This window comes from Camelus dromedarius, chromosome 34, assembly GCF_036321535.1.
Source record: "Camelus dromedarius isolate mCamDro1 chromosome 34, mCamDro1.pat, whole genome shotgun sequence".
Taxonomy (NCBI): domain Eukaryota; kingdom Metazoa; phylum Chordata; class Mammalia; order Artiodactyla; family Camelidae; genus Camelus; species Camelus dromedarius.
Genome location: NC_087469.1, coordinates 4,014,385 through 4,033,694, shown reverse-complemented (window position 1 = coordinate 4,033,694; position 19,310 = coordinate 4,014,385). Strand labels below are relative to the sequence as shown.

The 19,310-nt window shown below is 48.3% G+C and overlaps 2 protein-coding genes across 4 annotated transcripts in view; one reads left to right on the top strand and one right to left on the bottom strand.

Annotated features, from left to right (window-relative positions):
* The window catches only part of PPP2R1B (protein phosphatase 2 scaffold subunit Abeta), a 33,718-nt gene extending 30,513 nt beyond the window's left edge, over positions 1–3,205 (top strand). The window contains exon 16 of the mRNA XM_031443750.2: positions 3,140–3,205. Within this exon, the coding sequence (XP_031299610.1) occupies positions 3,140–3,205 (66 nt within the window). The remainder of the gene's footprint in view (positions 1–3,139) is intronic.
* The window catches only part of SIK2 (salt inducible kinase 2), a 113,885-nt gene continuing 95,769 nt past the window's right edge, over positions 1,195–19,310 (bottom strand). The window contains exons 9-16 of one of the 3 annotated variants that reach the window (XR_010378896.1): positions 18,179–18,343; positions 11,153–11,381; positions 10,396–10,680; positions 10,097–10,260; positions 9,231–9,341; positions 8,412–8,503; positions 7,879–8,035; positions 7,572–7,690 (exon numbers count right to left, since the gene is read on the bottom strand). Coding sequence is in view for 2 of the 3 variants with exons in the window: in XM_031443747.2 (XP_031299607.2) it covers positions 7,060–7,690; positions 8,412–8,503; positions 9,231–9,341; positions 10,097–10,260; positions 10,396–10,680; positions 11,153–11,381; positions 18,179–18,343 (1,677 nt within the window). In the remaining variant the exon portion in view is untranslated. Of the gene's footprint in view, positions 7,691–7,878; positions 8,215–8,411; positions 8,504–9,230; positions 9,342–10,096; positions 10,261–10,395; positions 10,681–11,152; positions 11,382–18,178; positions 18,344–19,310 lie in introns of those variants that run through there. The other 2 variants (XM_031443747.2, XM_064482032.1) reach the window with 2 other exon arrangements.

Genomic DNA, 19,310 nt, shown 5'->3' with positions numbered 1-19,310 from the left:
CCCTTGCCCCATTCTGCTCCTCCACCCTGTGCCAGGCCTATGGCTCACGAAGGGCACCAAACTGAAGCATGTTCTGGAGAACGTGAAGGTCAAGGGCTTGACTGACTGGCTGCTAAAGTTCTGGCCAGTCTCAGCTGGCAGGTCTGTTATTTTTGCCTGTGCCCTGGACACTGGGGTTGTTCTTGGCAATACAATATAAAAATGATGGAGAAATTTGGTGGGAAAGGGGAAAGTTTGCAAAACATCGTTAGTGAAATTGAGGGCCTTCCTTAAAAAACAACAACAACAAAAAAAAAACAGCAATTGAAACAGCATTACTGAATTCTCGGGTAGCCGAGCAGAGATAGTAGCAGTCAGGACTGAGCGCCTGTAACTGGTGCTGGGGCAGCAGGACAAGTCGACGGGGAAGGCTCTGCTTTCTTCTTGCCCTTGGCTGTGCCTTCCAGGCCTTCCACCGCCGCCCGCAGCCAGCAGATGGTCCCAGTTTGGGAACTCATACAGCATGGGCTCAACTGGAATGGTTTGAGTGAAACCAAATCTTTGTTCAACTTGCTGCCAGAAAGTAGGATTTAATGCTGCCCTTTCACTCAGGGTCTGGCACTAAAACAAGTCGTGAAGGTATGAGCGTGACCACAAATACCTCAGGAAACGGCTTCTCCGGCACCTGAAGGCACTGGGCGGGTGCCTTTCCCTGGGTGGGGCTAGACTGTGCGCATGCGCGGCGTTGAAGCCTTTTGCAGGTCCCAGAGAGGATGTGCCATCGTGAGTAAGTGCCAGTGTCCTTATGGCCGCCCCCATTCACACCCCTTGCCCTGCAGCTGTCGTCAGGGAGCCCCAGGTGCCCGCCTGCCCTCCTCCTCCTGCTGCGGAGGCCCTTCCTTGCCCGACTCCCCCTGTAACCCGGGGGAGCCCGGCCACGTGCTCGCAGCCCGGGCCCTGCCCGTGTGCAAGCTGCGGTCAGCGCTGCTTCCGTCAGCGATCTGCAGCTCCTGTGTGCTCGGGCGATTTCAGAGCAAGGTATTATTTACCCTGCTGACGTCAATGAGAACATATTATCCACTGTCCTTTTCTGGAGCCTGAAATGAGCCCCAGAGCTCAGGGAACACAGCCACCTTCCATAGTTTCAAAATTCCACCCGAGGCCCGACGAGGGAGAGGCCCCATCCTCCGCCTGACATTCACATCACCCAGGCTCTTAGAAAACAAGTTGTTTTTATTTTAGTTCAAGAGGGTTGGAAACGTAAAAACAGTACATTTTCCTTGCAGAAAATTACCCCATTTAAATTACCGTTTGATACAAAGATCATTTATTAAACTGCATTTTAGGCAATTTTCTAACATTGAGTGACAGGTTACATTTTGATTTTTTCACATTGGAGCTATTATGATTTGCACTCAAAATACCAAAGCTATTGAACTCACCATTTTTTCTTGGTAACTGAAAAAAAAAGCACACAGGAAAAATAACTACAATTAGATTAACTTTATCGAAAGTAACTCTTTCACAAACCAGATATCCAGCAGAGACCACCCTCCTCCCTTCAGAAATAAGCAAATAATCTTGCCCTTTCTACAAAGTGCAAATATCTCTGTATCACTTTTATTTCCTAAACTGCAGTCCCCGAAGAGAAGCAAACCTCCTTTTCTGGTTCTTTTCCCTTCAGAGATTTCGGTGGAGGCAGGTTTCTTTCACCATCAGTAGTGGGAAGGCATCACCACATGAATTTCCTTGACTGAGCAAATCGTGAACAGATAGGCATCACACAGCCAGTGGCAAGTCCCAGTTATCTGCATTTGCTAATGTAACATTCTCCCAATCTGGGGTCACGTTTTTTTCCAGGGTGTTATTTTGTACTTCTATTTTTAAAGCTCCTCCCTATCCACCCACTTTGCCTCTGAAAAGACAAAAGTATTCGATCAAAGGATGTTATTTTCTTAACCCTATGAGTGTCTGGTAACACTTCTGCTTGATGGGCCTTAATGGTAAAGAAACTTCATGACCCCCCCTCAGGACTGGGCTGAGTTCCTGATAATTCTCTGCGCAGCCCCCTTTCTTGAGGTTGAGTCGCTGGCCTGCAGTGGCGGCCAAAGCCATTGGCAGTTAAGGAATGGTGTGTCCCGCCATCATAGACTTCTGTGGGAAATTACGATATTGTGTAACTTGGAGAAACTACACATCTTTGATGTGAACCTAAGCTTCTGTGGTACATTGGACACTGGAAAGATCTGTGGGGTCTGTCTCTCCCTTAGCCTTGTTCATGCGGGGCCACCTGGACAACTACAGTTGTCACCTGGAGGGCACCTCTTCCCCCAAAGCCGGGCAACTGTCAAGCGGGAATAAGGTTTCGAGGACAGTGTCACATCCAGTCAGTGCTTGGCCAAGATGGGGGCTTTGTTTATACAGCTGTTTGCTCATGAAAAGGGTCAACTGCTACCGAGGAGGGAGGAGAGTGGAGTGAGAAGCCAGGAAACCCCAGAGCTTGTCTGGCTCGGCCACGCGTGAGCCCTGTGTGCTTAGAGAGGTCACGTAACCTTCCCAGAGCTTGGGTTTCCTCAGCTGTGGAAAATGAGGACTCTCTGCTCAGCTGATTTCATAGTATTGTTGGGAGGATTAGAAGAGATTACTTGTGAAAGTTCTTGGTAAATTAATGCGCAAAGAGAAGCTACTGCTCCTTTTGGACAGACAAGCTGATTATCTGGGCAGGAACCACCAAACCTACCACTGGCTGTGGGCAGCGCTGCTGTATGTTTCTCCATCTACGCACCAGCAGGTGCCCAGTTCTGCCAAGTGTGTTGAAAATTGCGCAGATGAGATGTGGACATAAGATGGTCTAACTGGGGCGGCTGTGAGTCTCCTGGAGTCAGCCAGGACAACGGTTACTGGGGAATAACAGTAAAACAAAGATGTGAGGGGCCGTGTGAGGCCAGGGATACAGGCCAGGGAGGACCATACTGCTGAACTGGTCAGAAGGGATCCATCAATTTGTTAGAATTGGATTTGTCAAGTTTAGAGAGGCAGGTGGTGTTACTCTCGTCTGTCACACATCACTCAGGATGAGTTCTGTAAACATTTCCTGAAGCAACAAAGTGATCAAAGACCCCTGCCTCTCCATGACTCCAACTTACTACCCGTCCCCCAGTTTTCACCTCTGATGTCTCAGTACAGAGGGACAGAGCAGCTCGGGTGGCTTCCGAGGCGGCGGTAGAGGCAGCCCAGTTAGGGGTAGGGATGCAGCCAAGGTCAGCCCCGGCGCGGGGACTCCGCAGCTGTTCCCTGGGCCCCGTGCTGTCCAGTGACCCTACGTATTGTCTCCAAAGAGGAGGAATGTGAAAGATTATCCAGAGTGTGATTTTCCTTAAGCCAACAGGGAGCTTAGGTGAAGCTGCTCACAGGTCTTTACATGTAGTCTAGAGCTGGAAATTCTGACCTCAACACAGAACCCAGTATTTAAGTACCTGGGGCTTGCCTGGAGATGGGAGGACCCTGCAAAGGAAACTGCGCATTTCATCACGTCCACGTGTGAACTGCCCACCCCTGACGGGCTGCTCTGACTGCCATACCCCTGGACCCCCGGCCCACTAGAGTGGAGGCCTCTGCTTTCCACCTGCCTTCAGCTCCTGGCTGGCCACCCGTCACTCTCCAGCTGAGAATACACCCTCTTCCCGACTCTAACAATTAGGTAGAATTCTTTGCTCTGAGAATCCTCCCTTTCGGGTCCTAATGACAGTGTGGGGACAGAGAGGGAGAGGCCAGTGCCACCATGAGTCCCTTCTGCAGGAGCCTTGAGTCGGCTTGGAGGGTGACATTCCCACAAGGTGGTCTCCTCACTCCCCGGCAGGGCACAGGGCTCCCCACTGCTCTGAGCCGAGGACTGCCTTCAGCCTGGACCCCAGGTTGCTCCTGTCAGTCCTACTTAACTGAGTCAGGACACAGCTCACACGTGCGGAAGTTCTTTATTTCTGGGGAAGAAAGGGACTCTGATTTTCTCTTTCCTTGGAGGCAAAGTTGGTGCAGAAAAGGAGTCCTTTAGTCCCATCCCCTAGCCCTCCTTTGGGGGCCCCAGAAGTTTCCCATCAGTGGAGACTGGAGGGTGGCTGGTGTGGAGAACCTTCTACCGCCCCGTCTGTTCCCAAGGCAGCAAGAGGGCAGTGCCGGCCTGGGGGGAACAGAGATGGTGGCAGGGCGTCAGGGGGTGTTCAGTGCAGCTCCCCAGGAGTTTTCAGATGGAACATCCACCCTCTCTGCTGAGCTAACGGGCTCTATTTGCCTTACAGGGACCAGCATATCAGCTGTGTGTAAATCCTAGAGAGACACTTGCCCACCTGGAAATTGTAGGACTAGTGCATTTTTCCCAAAGCAGAGATTAATATCCCTGGATTAAAAAAAAAAAAAAGCACAAACAAAAAATAAAGTACCACACATATTGCACTTTTTGCTGAATGAAATTTTTACCTCTCGTTCATCTCACTGAAGTCTCTTCAGAGGAGCCTGGTTTACAAGACAATAAAGCTAATGGTTATTATACAGTAGTGTTCACGCTGCTAATGTGAAACAGACTGGAAAGAAAGTCATGACCTCAAAGTACCTCTTAGAAAAAGAAGAGTACTAAGCGTTCTTAGTGTTACTTTAGTATTTGTGAAGAGAGGAGACACGCACAGGTCACCAGTGAGGGGACAGAGCAACAGGGCTGATCAGGCAGGGCTGGCGAAACGCCTCACTGACCGACAGAAGCAGTCTCCTCTCACCAGCCTAGCTTTCAGCAAATACAGATTGTTATGGAATTTATTGATTTCTGCTTGAAACAAATGAGAAAAGCAAACAGGTACTTACAACACAGTCCAGCAGGACGGGCCATGCTCTCCCCGGGGGCTTCCGCCCTGCTGCCGGTCAGTTCCCGACAGGCCTGGCCACCGCCGCGCGCTCCCCGGTGTCTACCTCTGGGGCCTTCAGCCTCCCAACAGCCTCTCCGCTGCCTCTTGTCTGTCAGCCCAGCTGACCTGCCGCAGCTCCCAGGTGTCCTGGGCTAAGCGGCTCATGGCCTTGTCTCATGGGGCAGGTGTGTCTGCCCATCTGTAAATGCCACTCTTGCGACTCTGAAATGAGTGGCCCCCGTTTTCGATCTGGAAGGCATTTTAATTTCATAAATATTATAGCGCTTCTGTAGACTATTTTGGGAAAACATCCTTCAGTTTAAACAAATCAAGCCCTGCTTTATAGCTCTAAGGTTAGAGGTCTTAATGAGAGGATCTCTTAAATGAAATGATGTCTATTTCACGGAATCATCAATCTTAAGCACGAGGAGGATTAAACAATCCGCAGAAGGAACCTACTTCCTTCCTGGATTTTTCACTGCATGTTGTCAAGTCACAAAACACTCGTCCTCCGCACCACTGTCGCTCACACCCAGAGCCCGACCCCAAGCGCAGTGCCTCTGCGGAGCGTCCTGGCGCCAAGAGGGGCCAGAACAGAGCTCCTCAGACCTTCCACGCTTCTCCTCACCTGCCTGGACACGTACTACAAAGAGGAAAGGCAACTTAAAGGTGTTCTAGATGCAGCATCAGTGTAGTATCTCTCTTCTTTGTGCTTTAAGGAAGATGCCTTGTGCTTAATGCATTCATCTGCTGATAGGACACGCCATTCTAAAGGACAGAAACGGTCCTCTTTGTAAATAATACTGAATTTGTAACACTTGGATGTTACTGTCCGAATGACAGAATACTCATTGCCTCTAGGCCGACAGTTCACTAGCGGTAGCATCTATTTTTCACTTACTCTGACGACTGAGCTGTAAGGGTCTCAGTTTTACTGGTCATATCACGTGCTTGGCAGATGACCTGCTTTAAATGGTTAACACATCTGTGGTCTTTTGAATATTGCTGTTAATACTTGAACATTTCATTACAAGTCAAAACCTAAGGAAATTAAGGATGTGATTCCCACATGGTGGAAAACAAACTCTGAAGTGACTTTGGATTTAGCATTGACATAAGTGGGAAACTTGGTTTCTACAGAAAAGAAATAATTAAAGCATGATCTGGGGGGAGAAGGCACAGCACTAACCACTTCACATGGGTGATAGAAGTTCATTTCTCTTGTCCTTAAAATTCCTAAGCCCTATATGAAACTGTTCAAATATACAAAGCTCGATAAACGACTAGCCACATCTAGTGTAAAGTCCAAGTAGTTATTACATTTTAAAAGAGACGCCAGGTCCTCTAAAGACCAACTGCCCCAAACTAGAAGTCTCCACAGAAGATCGCAGGAAAAGCCCGTCTTCCCTGGTCCAGGGCTGCGCTCCTGATGGTTTCTCCAGTCTCCTGCCCTTGGTTCCACAGGTGACATCTCTGGAGCCCTGAGGACACACTGTAACCCAGGGCACCTGCTGAAGAGGTGTGTCACCTGTTCTCAGATGGAGGCGACCGCCAGTCTCAGGGGTCAGTACCAGCTGTTCTTTAGTGGCCCCGGAAACAAGGCTCACGCTCTACCCCTTTGCAATGGTCTTGGGGACAACTTGCATCAGCAGCTTAGAACTTATGACTCAGTGGCAAAGTACAACTTTCCTTTATTTCCTGTGCATCAACTTTAATATGTATTCTTGATTTGCCTTTAAGCAACATGCTGTTCTTGGCTTCAGTGAAAAATATTATATTGCCTTTTTTTTTTTTTTTTTGCCTATATGTAATGGCACACTTTCTTTTTCCTGCTTTCACCAAGATTTCCCTCGATAATAAATTGGTGGAGTTTTGCATAAAACCTAGGGCTGGATGTCTTCTTATAGAAACATTTGCTGGTGCCTCTGACGAGCGCCTGCTCCACCTGACCTAAGGGCACGAGCTTCAGCCTTCAACTGTTCCAGCACTGGCCACGGAAACCGTGGTGGGACAAAGCCGGGGGGAGCCACATCCACCCGGCTGGGCCCTCCAATTCCAGCTGGGCGACTTGATTTTTACCCCATTAGGGAGAGGGCAGGAAAATAAGCTTTACATTGAAAAGGCTGGAATAAAAATAGAAATAACACACGCTGTCTTCACTTGACCCGCTTCACTTCCTGCGCCGAGATTAATTTACCAGGACGTAGCCGCTGTGCTGTGGGTCCACGGCCTCCAGCATTTCACAATCGAAGAGTCCGGGGAACTCCGGGAGGGCTAGAGGATCGTAGCTGGAGGGGGCTTCCTGCAGTCCTGAGCTCTGGGGGCAGTCTGGCGCTGCCAGGCGGCCGCTCTGCGGGTCTCCATCCATGGGGTACGAGCAGGGCGTGGGGTAGTCCGACTCCGGGGAGGCGGCGCCCGGCAGCTCACAAGTCTGATAGGAGAACCGCAGGGGCGCGGGGGCGGCTCCCGACTGCGGGGGCGGCGGCGGCGGCGGCGGGGGCGGGGGCGGGGGCGGCGGGGGCGGCAGCGGAGGGGCGGCCCGGGGACCCGGCGGGGACGGCAGGGGCTGCAGCCGCATCTCCCGGTACTGACCGAGGAAGGGGCTGTACTGCATCCCTCCGGCAGCGGGCTCCAGCACGGGGCTCAGGGGCTGCGTCCGGCTGAACGGCGCGGGCGGGTGGGCCGGCGGGGGCGGCTCCTGGCCGGGGAGGGGCCGCTGCTGGCCGGGCTGTGGGTACGAGCTCTCTGCTATCTGCATCTGATTAAAGTATGCCTGCAGCTGAGACTGTTTCTGCAGGAGGAGCCGCTTCTGCTGGAGTCTAAGTCGGCAACACCAAAAGAAAGAATTTTAAATCTTCTTCAGTGATGCCAATTTTAACGTAAATCCAGTACCAGTCATTAGCGTCAGTCCCCCCACTTCTCCGCTTCCCACGGCAGGAGGGAAGAAAAAAAACAAACAAACAGGGGTAGGAGCCAACTGTGTTTGGTTTCTTAAACACAATCTTACTTTTTGTCCCCCGGTTCTGGCTGATCCCTCAGTGCCCCAGTGGACAGGAGTTCTTTTTCTCTAAGACTCTTGCGTTTCTCCTCCCTACGGAGCGAGAGGCTGATTTCCCGTCCGGAGTGTTTCGAAGCGGGGGTGACACCTTGGCCTCTGTGAGTGTCTGCAGGTTGATGGATTAGGGTAATTCTATCTTGGCCAAGATGCTTCTACTAGTGAGGCCTGAGGGCACGAGTTACTGCAGGGGAGGATGGACGCCTTCTCTCCAGTATAACCCACTTAAACCGCATTAGGTCGGGGATTCTGAAAGCTTAGGTCTATTCATAACCCAAAGGGGAAACACTGGAAGAAAAGGAGAACAAAGCACATTTAGGGCTGCTGTCCCCTGACAGGCCCGTACTCCACGGACAGTGGAACATGCACACCAGCGTACTGAAACCTATGTTCCTGGTAGAGGCAAATTGTAGGGAAAAGGACAACCTACCCGGCTTAAGTTCCCACAAAGAGAGTGACTTCTGTGGCTCAAGACCATCTCTCACCTGTGTTCTTGCAGCTGCTGTTCAAGGCTCCGTGGTGGTTCTTTACAATAAAGCTGGCAGGTGTTCTGGGCTTTTGACAGAAGGCTGGGCTTCTGGAAGAGCAGAAGAAATACAAGCATGACGTGTGTCATCCAGGACGCAGTCATTAGACCGAACTTCTGCCTGGAGTTCGAAGCCACGTGAGCCACAGAGTGAAGCGAATGCCACGTGCTCACTGAGACTCTGGCAAAGCCTTTGGCCCAACAGTATCGAGTCAGCAGGCCTGGGCTCTCTCGGGTCTAACCTAGGTCAGTTCTCCATTTCTAAAAGTCTTCTAGGACTGGGAGGTTCATGGAGACTGAAAACAATGAGGAAGTGGAATTAAATTTATAGCAGAGGCCACAGCACTTGTTGAATGAACAAACAGTCCATTCTTTATGGGATCTGTGTTGTATTCGTTGTTAAGGATTTTCAGGCACCGAGCGAGAGTTGATAGTACATGCTTCCTGACTGAAATTTTCATTTTATTTATTATTCACCAAGATGTACACCGTCAGAAGCAAAGAAGCCATTGTTCCCTTTCCTACCGCTCAGTGGCAGTACCCTTTCCTGGGCTCTGAGGACAAACCTTTTTCTGCTGCCAGCACAGAGCATGAGGATAAGTCTGAACATGTTTCCAGACCTAGATGCCTATCAGGAATTAAGAATTAAGCAGCTACCCTAAAAAAATACCAAGCCCAACAGGCTGCTACTGTGCAGAAAGGCAGACCGTGGATGAGCACAGTGAGCTGGTGCCACAAAGCGAGGCGGGGTGGGGATGGGGGGGTGGGGCGCTCCCACCTGGAGTCGGTGCTGCAGGAACTGGGCCTCCAGGCCGGGCCGCTGGCAGAGCTGAGGGTGTGGGCTGCTGGGCAGCGCAGAGATGCTTTTCTGCTGCTGAGAAACTTCCTCCTGAGGAGAAGGGGTGAACACATTTTCAGTTGTCCGTTAGGGGAGAAAGTTTCAATTCTTAGTTGAAGCACATGGGCGAACGTCCAAGAGGAACTCCAGCTCTGCTAAGACAGAGTACTCAAGAGCTCTTCACATAGCCAGTAGGTAGGCTGAGGGTTAACCACTTTGCAGAACGTGTACACATGCATCTCCTGTAGTAAACCATTACCTAGTCAGTACTGGAGCAAAGGCCCTTGCTGTCACCAGAACGTTATTACCTTCATGTGGCATCAAAGTCCGTGATGCACTGGAAACGGACTCAAATGAAATTTATTAGATAGACAGCAATATTTTGTATTTTTAGCATCAATAATTCATTTAATAAGATTTAATGATGTGATATCACATCAAAAATAGCAGCAACAAGCTTCTCATTTTGTGTCAAGATTCTTATTCTTAATTTCTGTGTGTGTGTGTGTGTGTGTGCGCACGTGAGGGGGAGGGAGTTCACGTTCAGTCCGTCCTGTGAACTGAGCAGAGCTGGCCAGTGTCTAGGCCTCCACGTGGTGCGGATCACCTGGGCCTGCGTGGACGGGCCTAACCCGGCCCGTCAGGGGCAGAGGGCTGCAAGAGGGAAAGCTTTCAGGCTGCGGGCTTTCCAAAAGCATCTGTCTGCTCCAGGACTGCAGTAAGTCCTGAGTGAAATGATGCATCTTCAGGACAAAGCCCTGCCAGGTACTCACAGAGCCCCTGCGGCCAGGGCCCGGGGCACCCACCTGAGGGCAGCTGCTGGCAAGGGCTTGGAGCTGAGGAGCAGGTGATGCCAAGGTAGGGTCGGCCTCGGATCCCATCTGCTCGTAAAGCAACTGCACTTTGTTCAACTCTAGGATTCCTTTGGTTCTAGCCAGATTCTGAAGATGCTGTCTGAATGCTACAATTCCTGAGAGAAAGAACAATGTTCAAATAAAACACAAGGCCTTTCAGTGACCACGCGTGTGAACTCACACGGCAGCAAAGCCTGTCAAGTCCTAGCAGCGTAAGGGCTGTGAGAGCCAGCAGAGAAAGCCGCAGTCACCTTGGGTGAGGGAGGTGTCTGACGCCCGGCGGCCCTCTCTGAAGCTCACTGGAGACCTATTGTGAGCCTCTCGTTTCTGGGAGCTCAGAGCCTGCATGGCTGGGTTGGCAGGTCTCAGGCTCACGAAGGGAGACGTCATGCGGGGTGAGGGCTGATTGGCTAACATGATGTCCTTGAGGGAAGGGTTGTCCTCCAGAAAATTCAGGTCCCTCTGAACAGACCCCATGTCATATTCAGAGTCCACACTGTCAAGGGAGGGGTTGTCACCCACAGAGAAAATTTTCCCTTTAAGAGAAAAAAACCAAAACAAAACACATTATCACCACCAACAAATAGCATATTCTTGGAACATAGGATACAAAGCATACAACACAGCCACAACGTTCTTCATCTCCAGCCAAAACATCTTTCCAGAAACTTCTTATATGGCAATTTAATCAGCTTCAAATTTAGTGGGGAAAACACTCCAGAACCTGTACCCATAAGATCTCTGCCACTCAAAAAGAGCCAGAGAGCCGATGAGTGTCACAGCCCTCAGATGGGTCCTGGGAGTTAGAGGAGCCATCTCAGAGATATTCCATCTCAATCTTTGTGGCTGTTGACCAGGTCTGATCTTCCAGCCCGCTGAATGTGGTCCATGAGGGAACAAGACCCAGACAACATTCTGGGAACCGGTTGGTACTGTTACCAGTTCTTGGAGCTTGGAGAACGAGGTGACGCTGGGAAGACTTAACGTCGTGCTTACTGCCTACTGTACCTGAACCAGGCATCACCACCAGCTGATTGGTCACTTCCGACAGAGTGTGCCGTCTCTGCCCACTGCGTGTGGACTGGAAGGCGTCGAAGGCCTGACTGGGGTCTTCCTCGGCGTCTCCTTCTGTCTCCACGCCCTCATCAATGGAGGTCTCCATCACGTTGCCAGGCAACGACTGGCACCCCTTCCTCGCCAGGACAGGGGGCACAGGGTCCAGCAGACAGCCATTCACCTAAACACCAGCGTGAGAGGGAGGCGGGAGGAGACCGTTAGTGGCTGCTCTGCTGAGACATCAGGAACATCCACACAGGAAAAAAGATTCGAGACCTGTGGCAAGTCGGAAATTACGCGTAATATTCAAGATGTACACATTTGTTACTAATGACAACCTGTAGCTGGGAAGTTGAGGGAAGTCAGCTGCAGTGCTTAGAGACAGAAGCCCTTTATGACCCAAGCTGGCACTGCCTCCCAGGTTTCTCTGAGTCATCTTTATTACAATAAACAATTTTTTTAGTGGTTTCCAGATGAATAGGGTCTATTAGCTTCAGGCCTGCCAGTTATTTTTTTTTTTTTCAATAAGGGAAATGAAGAGGGCGAAGATGAGATAAAAAAAAAAACCCAAAAAACAACTGCATGGCTCATAGCTAAGAAAAAAGAGCAGTCGCCAGCATTCTTCTAATTTTCAACCACAGAACCTATTGGAAGGCTCTAGACATACGTTTATGTTCATAATTTAAGTACCTGCCTGTTTGATTTAGTCTTTAGTTGGTTCTATGTGCCTGAGGAATGGGAAAAAAAAAAAGAATTCTTTAAAGGCAGACATATCACAAAAAGGAGTGGAAAAAAAAATCAAACAGCAAACAGCCAAAGCCTTCCATTAAAGAATAACAAATGACTCGCAGGCCCCAAATTCCAGCAGGGGTTAATGAGCACTAGTGGACTGACTTCTCTCTCCTCCAGCAGCACAGAGTGTCCATCCCGCAGGGACGAGCTCAGCACAGCTCCTGAGTGAGAGCTTGGCCATCCTGCAAGTTGCCAAGCAAACCACCTCATGGCGGGCAGAAACAGCACCCAGAGGGGAGCTGTGGTTGTGAGTTCTTCTGGCTGGGAAAAGCCCCAACGAGGAGGCAATTATTTACCTCATTACCTTAACTAGTCCCCCGTGGAGATCAATCCAGTTTTCTCCTATGAATGGCTGCTCAGGAGCAGCCAGGGTAAGATGCGGAGTTGCCAGCAGGACGTTCACCTGGAATACACTGCGCGGAGCTATTGTTTCCCTTGGAAGCAGGAGAAGCTCTCGTATGTGAGAGGTGACGTGGGACATCCCTGGGCCAGACATAGGAAACTTTCCTCTTATGGCAACCGATCTGAAGGCGCTGCGAGGCCCTTTATTTGGAGAGGGAGACTTGGGTGACTCAGATCTTTGTTTGCTTGGGGGAGGGGACGGTTATTCCATAAAAACTGTCCTGCGGCCAAAGCTATTACTCGGACATGGTGGCTAACGCACTACAGGGTTTTAAAGTGACAAGTGGTCATTTAAAAGGAAGTGGCAAATGCTTTTTCCTAGACCCGGACCAATCTTCCCCATAGCACTGGGAAACAAAAACTCTGAAATCTGGCTGGCAACTCTTAGGCTCCCTTGACCCTTCCCCAGATACGTGTTCCCTTTTTGACCACACTTACAAGTTTTCTCGTAAGAAAGAATGGTTTGGGATCTTAACATTCATACCTCTATGTTCCTTAACTGTTTACTAATGTAATTTTCTAAGACTAGCCAAGGATGATTTAGAAATGGATAAAGCAACAGAGAAAAGACTGTAATCAGGTAAATTATCTCCCAAGCATCTTTATGTTTTATAGCCTCGGTCAAAATTTTATCAGCTATTTCTTGCAGTATAGCCTTACAACCAGGTTCTTTTTTTCATTAGTAAAGTCACCATTTTTTTCTGAGTACTCAAAAAACCTTGCAGTCCCCCTAAATTTGTGATTTTTTTTCTTAAACTGCTTATAAATGTATCTCCTCATCTAGACTACAAGAAGAATTATATCTTACGTTTAAAAGAGTTTGCTGAGTTTGGCTTCACCCTGAGACAGGTGGGTGACAATGATCTGGCTTCTCAGATGGTGACTGAAAACGCTGTGGTGGCCCATTCAGAGTAAAGCAGTACAGACAGAAGGCGGCCCTGCGGCCCATCCAGAGTTTACAGGTGCGAACACTTTCAGCTCTGAGTTCACTTCCTAAAACAGGTGATAGTCATGCCACCCTTGCCGGACAACTTACCCAGGGACTTGTAACAAATTCAGCTCTAGGATTTTGTGGCTGAAATATTGGGCTGATCTACCTTCGTGACCTAAGCTGCTAGAAATGAGTCCTTCTGCTCTAGGAAATAATCTAGGCTAACCGCAAACTAGAGGGCTTCCAAATACAACGTGGATGAAATGCACATCTTCCAACACACTATTTTTGCCGTTCCTTACAGCTCAGCCGACCCCTTCACTTCCGATACGAGACTTCGTATTCAATAGGTGGTATACATGGAGAAGTCAAACTCTCAGAAGCTCCACCGCTAACTGCCAGCACCCTTGAGCTCTCCAAAAATACAAGATTCAAGCACAGGAGACTGATAGGCTGTTATGGACTGAGTGTGTCTCCCCTTAAATTCATATATTGAAGCCCTGACCCCCAGCGTGGCTGTATTTGGAGATGGAGCCCCTAAGGACATGTAATGAAATCAGGTCATAAGGGCGGGGCCCTGAACCATTAGGTTAGTGTCCTTATAGGAAGAAGCACTAGAAAGCTCTCTCTCCTTAGACAGGAGCGCAGAGGAGAGGCCATGGGAGGATATGAGAGCGGGAAGACAGTCCACACCAGACATCACACTGACCACAACCTTATCTGACTTTTAGCCTCCAAAAACGGTAAGAAAATAAATTTCTGTTGTCTAAGCCACCCAGCCTGTGGCGCTTTGGTGGCCTGAGCTGACTAATAAAGAGACTGACACAGGACTAGCCAGTGAGCCTGGAGGCTGGGAATGTGCTGTATTTAATTTGTATCCTAAGTGCCTGCGAGTTTGGCACGTATTAAGGAGCCTCAAACCTCAGCTCCACTTATTAGGCAAGTGGCTTAGCGTCTATAAAGCTCTTTTTTTTCTCCTCACTTATAAAAAGGGAGTAAAGTCATCTCGGAGGATTAACTAAAACACTGTATGTATATATTACCATTACTTCTTGACCAAAAAGAATGCTTTATAACAATAAAAAATTTTAAAAGCATGAGTATAAAACAACAGTTTCTTTTAAAACATTTTTACTATCTTGAGGCAAATTAAAATAGACCACCAGATGAGGAAGCAAAGAAGTGGGTAATGCCAGCTCTAGAAATTTATCCTAAGGAAATGAAGGTATAGTGGAAAATCTAGACACAAGGATATTCACCTGAAGCATATATGAGGAAGCAAAAAAATTTAAAGTACTTGATGTCCAAAGACAGGAAAGTAGGTAAATAAGGGTACATCTAAGCTAATATACTAGGCAGTTGTTAACTATAACTCATGCTTTTATGGTATGGGAAAAATGCTCATGATCTTATAAAAGCAAGGTACAAAATTACATCTAATACAATACAATTTTGTTTTAACAAGTCTACGTACGTCCTGAGTCACTCTGTCTTCATCCACCCACCCATCTGTCTATCCATCCATCTAGAACCCACTCTAAGGAGACATGCCACAATGGCTTACCTTTGGGTAGGGGGATTATGGATACATTAACTTTTTGCTTTATCCCTCTCTGAATTTTCCATGTATGATTCTGACTGGTTTTACCTTTTTCAATTACAAATTAAAAAATTCAAATTCAGAAGTAGAAGTACAATTTCTATTTCTCCCCTTTACAAAGTCTTAGCGGTTAACACGATTACCAGTTTTCGATGAATGTCCTTTTTAGACCATCTCTTATGTGTACTACCTTTATAATGAAAAAAAGGTATGAAAGATGCCAGTAGACACGGAACACAACGTCTACACTTGCATTTTCATAGTTTAGCCTCACAGTTCCCTTCGGCTATCCAGCTATGAAGATGGTAACTTGGAAAATCCTTTTATTATAATCTCTAATAAATGTTAAAGTGACTGGTGTGTGTGTGTGTGTAAAGTCCATTATTCCCAAAGAAACTCTCAAAAGAGAAAGACTGGCCCTACAGGGCTTGCATCTGCCCAGATACGGGCTCTGTGCTGCTCGGTTACTGCTCACAGTTGGGTCGCTGTCTCAGAAAGGTGCTATTTTTGGGAGCAATCCCAAAGCGATGTTTCAGTGCAGACTCCCTAAGGGATTTTACTGACAGTTTTAAGTTGAAGACTTTTGGGAGGGAGGGAGAGGTGAAAATTCTGAGGGGCACAATTCCTGCCACCAGCTGAGAGCTGAAATGACTGGGCAACACGTGCAGTCACGCAGCACCTTTTAGAAAACAGCAAACGGGCGTCGGAGTAAGTGCATACGAAGCGATACGAACAACAAAGGGCCGGTATCTCTGTCTGACAGTTTCGTGCGTGTGTGTTAATTACGGGCCCCAGAGAAAGAGGTGCGAGGGAGGGATGGACGGTATTGCTGACATACATGAAACGGTCCACAAGTAAGACCAGCAGGTGTCTGGAGCCTGGCTAAGTGCCAAGGTGGCCCTGCCAGTGTGGGTGGCCAGTTCCAGCGTGGCACTGCTCTTCCTACGAATGCAAATAGGCCATCTAACTACTGTCTGTATCTTTCACAAAATCATTCATTTCCTGTCTGTTTCCTAGTGACGGTAACAATCACAAGCTTTAAAAATAGCTTGCCCTATATAATACGGCAGACAGAGCCCAATCTGGGTTTCGGGCCTGGTGCCCTCACAGCCAAGCTTTTAGCAGACTGCATTTAATTTTTTTTTCAAGGGAATTAGATTTTAAAAATAAGTGAATGATGTTGCCCCAATTTGTGTCTAAATTTCTGGGTGGGAATGTAATAGCAGTATGTGATGTTACTGAACATGCTGGGCAACCAGGGACAGAAGAACCACTGTCCACAGGGAGTGGCCTCGTCCTCAGGGGCAGGGACACGAGCTCCTCATGGTCAGCCACTTGGCTTAACACCTGCTTACGCAGCTGAGCGTCAGGCCGCCTTGACTACGCTCCAGCTAACTCGTCACTGCACTTCTGCACCAGCCCTACCTCCAGAGCTCCCGAGGTCAGAAGGTGGCCTGTGTCACCCTCCCGTCATCTTGGCTCAAAGCACTGTTAGCGGTTTGGACTTCTTTCCTCTGGACCCTCACGGTCTATCAGTTTTCTCTGTTCAGTCCCTTTTACGTCAGCCCCGCCTCTCCAGTTTCATGAGCACTGTCCCAGGGCAGGCCCTCATCATCTCCCCGCCTTCTGCTGTCCTCGTCACCTTGCTCTAACCTTCTACTGTCCTTGTCCTCAGTCTCTCCCCTCTCCACCAATGCAGGCCATGTGCCCTTCCAGGCTCATTTCTGAGGCACAACAGGGATCACAGTGCTTCTTTATCAAAAAATCTTCATGCAATATAATGTGTATGTGCAGTCGAACTGTAATAATTCTACATAATAAAACTGGAAAAAAATAAAAATTAAAAAATAAAATAAATGTATATTTTATAATTAAAAAAAAAATCTGCAACTGTTTCCTACCACCTTGGAGAAGTCCATTTGGAAAAACTGGCTCGATGATCCTGAAACACGTTCCCACGTTGAAAAGCCCAGCCTAGAGAAAGAGTGCAGCCCCCGACCTGCCAACCAGAGCTCAGCTACTGTCTTCATTCTGTACAATCCCCCTTCACGTGCCCTCTTCCTGGGCGCACTGCCCTACTGCTCTGACTTAGCTGGACCCGGGCTTTCCCGATGTCCGCTGTTGGCCAGGCCTTTCCATCCACTGAGATATCACCCCCTGGGTGCCATCCAGCCACCTCTCAATTCCCAGCTCTGGCAGATCACCCAGACATTCCTGATCAAACAAGCTCAAAGCAACTGCCCCGCCCCTTCTAATCGCGCAGCCCTGTGGTTTATATCTCTTTAAGGGACCGATCACATTTATCGATCTATTCAGGACCTGGCACGCTGTCTCCAGTTATGCACCGTGCCCCTTCTGCTAGACTACAAACTCTGAGGCAGAATTAACGTCTGAGTCATCTTTTTATTACCCAAAGAGGCTAAAAAGACAGGAAACCGATATTTATTGAGTGTCTACGATCTGCTCAGAACCTCACACACAGCCTCTCAGTCCTCACAAGCCTCATAGAGCTGGTATTCTTATTTTACACAAGAGAAAGCGGACGTCCAAAGATGTGAAGTCCCTCTGCCCGAGTGCACAACAGCTAGTAAGGGACAGAATCTATTTTAAAACCCTCTAGGACCTACCCATTAATATGATCCTCTGAATACCTCTTGATGCTAAGTATATAAAACACAAACTCGAAGTTACACAAATATCCACTAAATGAGAGAAGCCGTCATCTTCCACATACTAAAAGCCAACTTTATGCGACACACCAGAATAGACTGCTCTCCTGTAAGTATGTTCAAACAGGACCAAAAAAGATGTTTAGCTGATCAAAAAAAGATGGCCCCTCATTTTATAGCTGCAGCACGTGCAGCAGGAGAGAGGCCATAATCACAGGGGCAAAGCCCAATTCAGCACAATAGTTGTATCTTTGTTTTCAGAATTACAGCCGATTTTTTAAAAAAGCCAAAACCTATGAGGCACCGAGCAGCTTGAGAGAAGGAACTGGTTAAGGAAAGAGAACGAAGGATGCTGAAAAGCACACATGAGGTCTGACAAGTTACATAAAACTCGTAATGACGACACGCTGAACACAGCCGACTGTAAGCCCTGGATGCTTTTCTCAGATCTTCTGCACAAAAACACCACTCTTGAGCGACCTGACGAAATGACAAAGTTCAGCAAAGCCGAAGTACAGCGTCTCTGGACCAGGCTGAAGTCTCCAGCCAACCTGCAAGCTCGGAGCCTCTTAACACAGCTGTACCTTTGGGGTGTCGACACACTCTTCCTCCATGAACGCTGCTTCCGCCTGACAGCCGGACGCAGGAAACGCGAAGGCGTCCACGTTGGGTGCCTGTGGGAGGAGGGCAGATCGCATCAGCCGCACGTTCGGGGGGTGCACGGTCATTGGGAGCCCCACGGTCTGTGCCTGCAGACATGGCAAGAAGAGAAAGTTGGGGAACATTAGTACTTTCTATATAAAGGTACAAAATTCTTAAAAGAAAATAATTCTTCCTGGTGCAATGAAAGGATAAATAGGGATTTGCTGGATACTCCAGGAAAGATGTGATGAAATAGGTACACAGCACAGGTATCCACCTGAAGCAGTCTCAATTATTCTGAGATGGGTGGTACAGGATTCTGTTCCTGTTCCACGATGAGATGTGTAACTTTCACGCAAATGACAAGAAAGCTGGTCGTTGTAAGCAATCTACGGCTGCTCTTTTGTTTTCAACAAACAAATATTGTCTATATCCTTAAAATGTATTACTCTGGAAAGATACAAAGAATGGAAAAGTCCCTGCCTCTCTAGGAGCTCAAAAATTAAATCAGAGAGAGAGAAACATTAACTGTAACACAAAGCACACCGCCATACGTGCTATCCACCTGCATTTTTGGGGGGAGGGGGGTGGAGGTGAGATGGCGGGTCTTTCTCGGCAGTGGTGTGTGTGAAGAGGAAGGAGAGAGAAGCGGTGGTCACTTGGGGGGACAGGAATGTCCTTCTTTGAAGGAGATGCACAGACTGAACACAGCCTATTGCCACCCTACTGCTGAGCAAGCCATGTTCCTGAAGTTAACCTACTAGAGAAAGTCCATCCTTCGTGTCTCCTTTGTTACAAAACTCTAAGTAAACAAGTATTACAAGTTTTTTTTTTTTTTAAATGTCATTTAAAAGAACCTTCCTTTACGACAACTGGCAAGGGTCGATTTTGAAGATGTAACCGTTGAATAATCCTTTCCTCTCCATCTTTTCAAAACAAGCAGACTAATTTATTAGATGCCTTTTGAACATCGCAGACACTGCAAGACATCTGAGGGAACAATCATCATACTAGTTTCTAAAAGGCAGAGGAATGGCCTATTTTTTTCTGCCATCATCACTTCAAGGGATATAA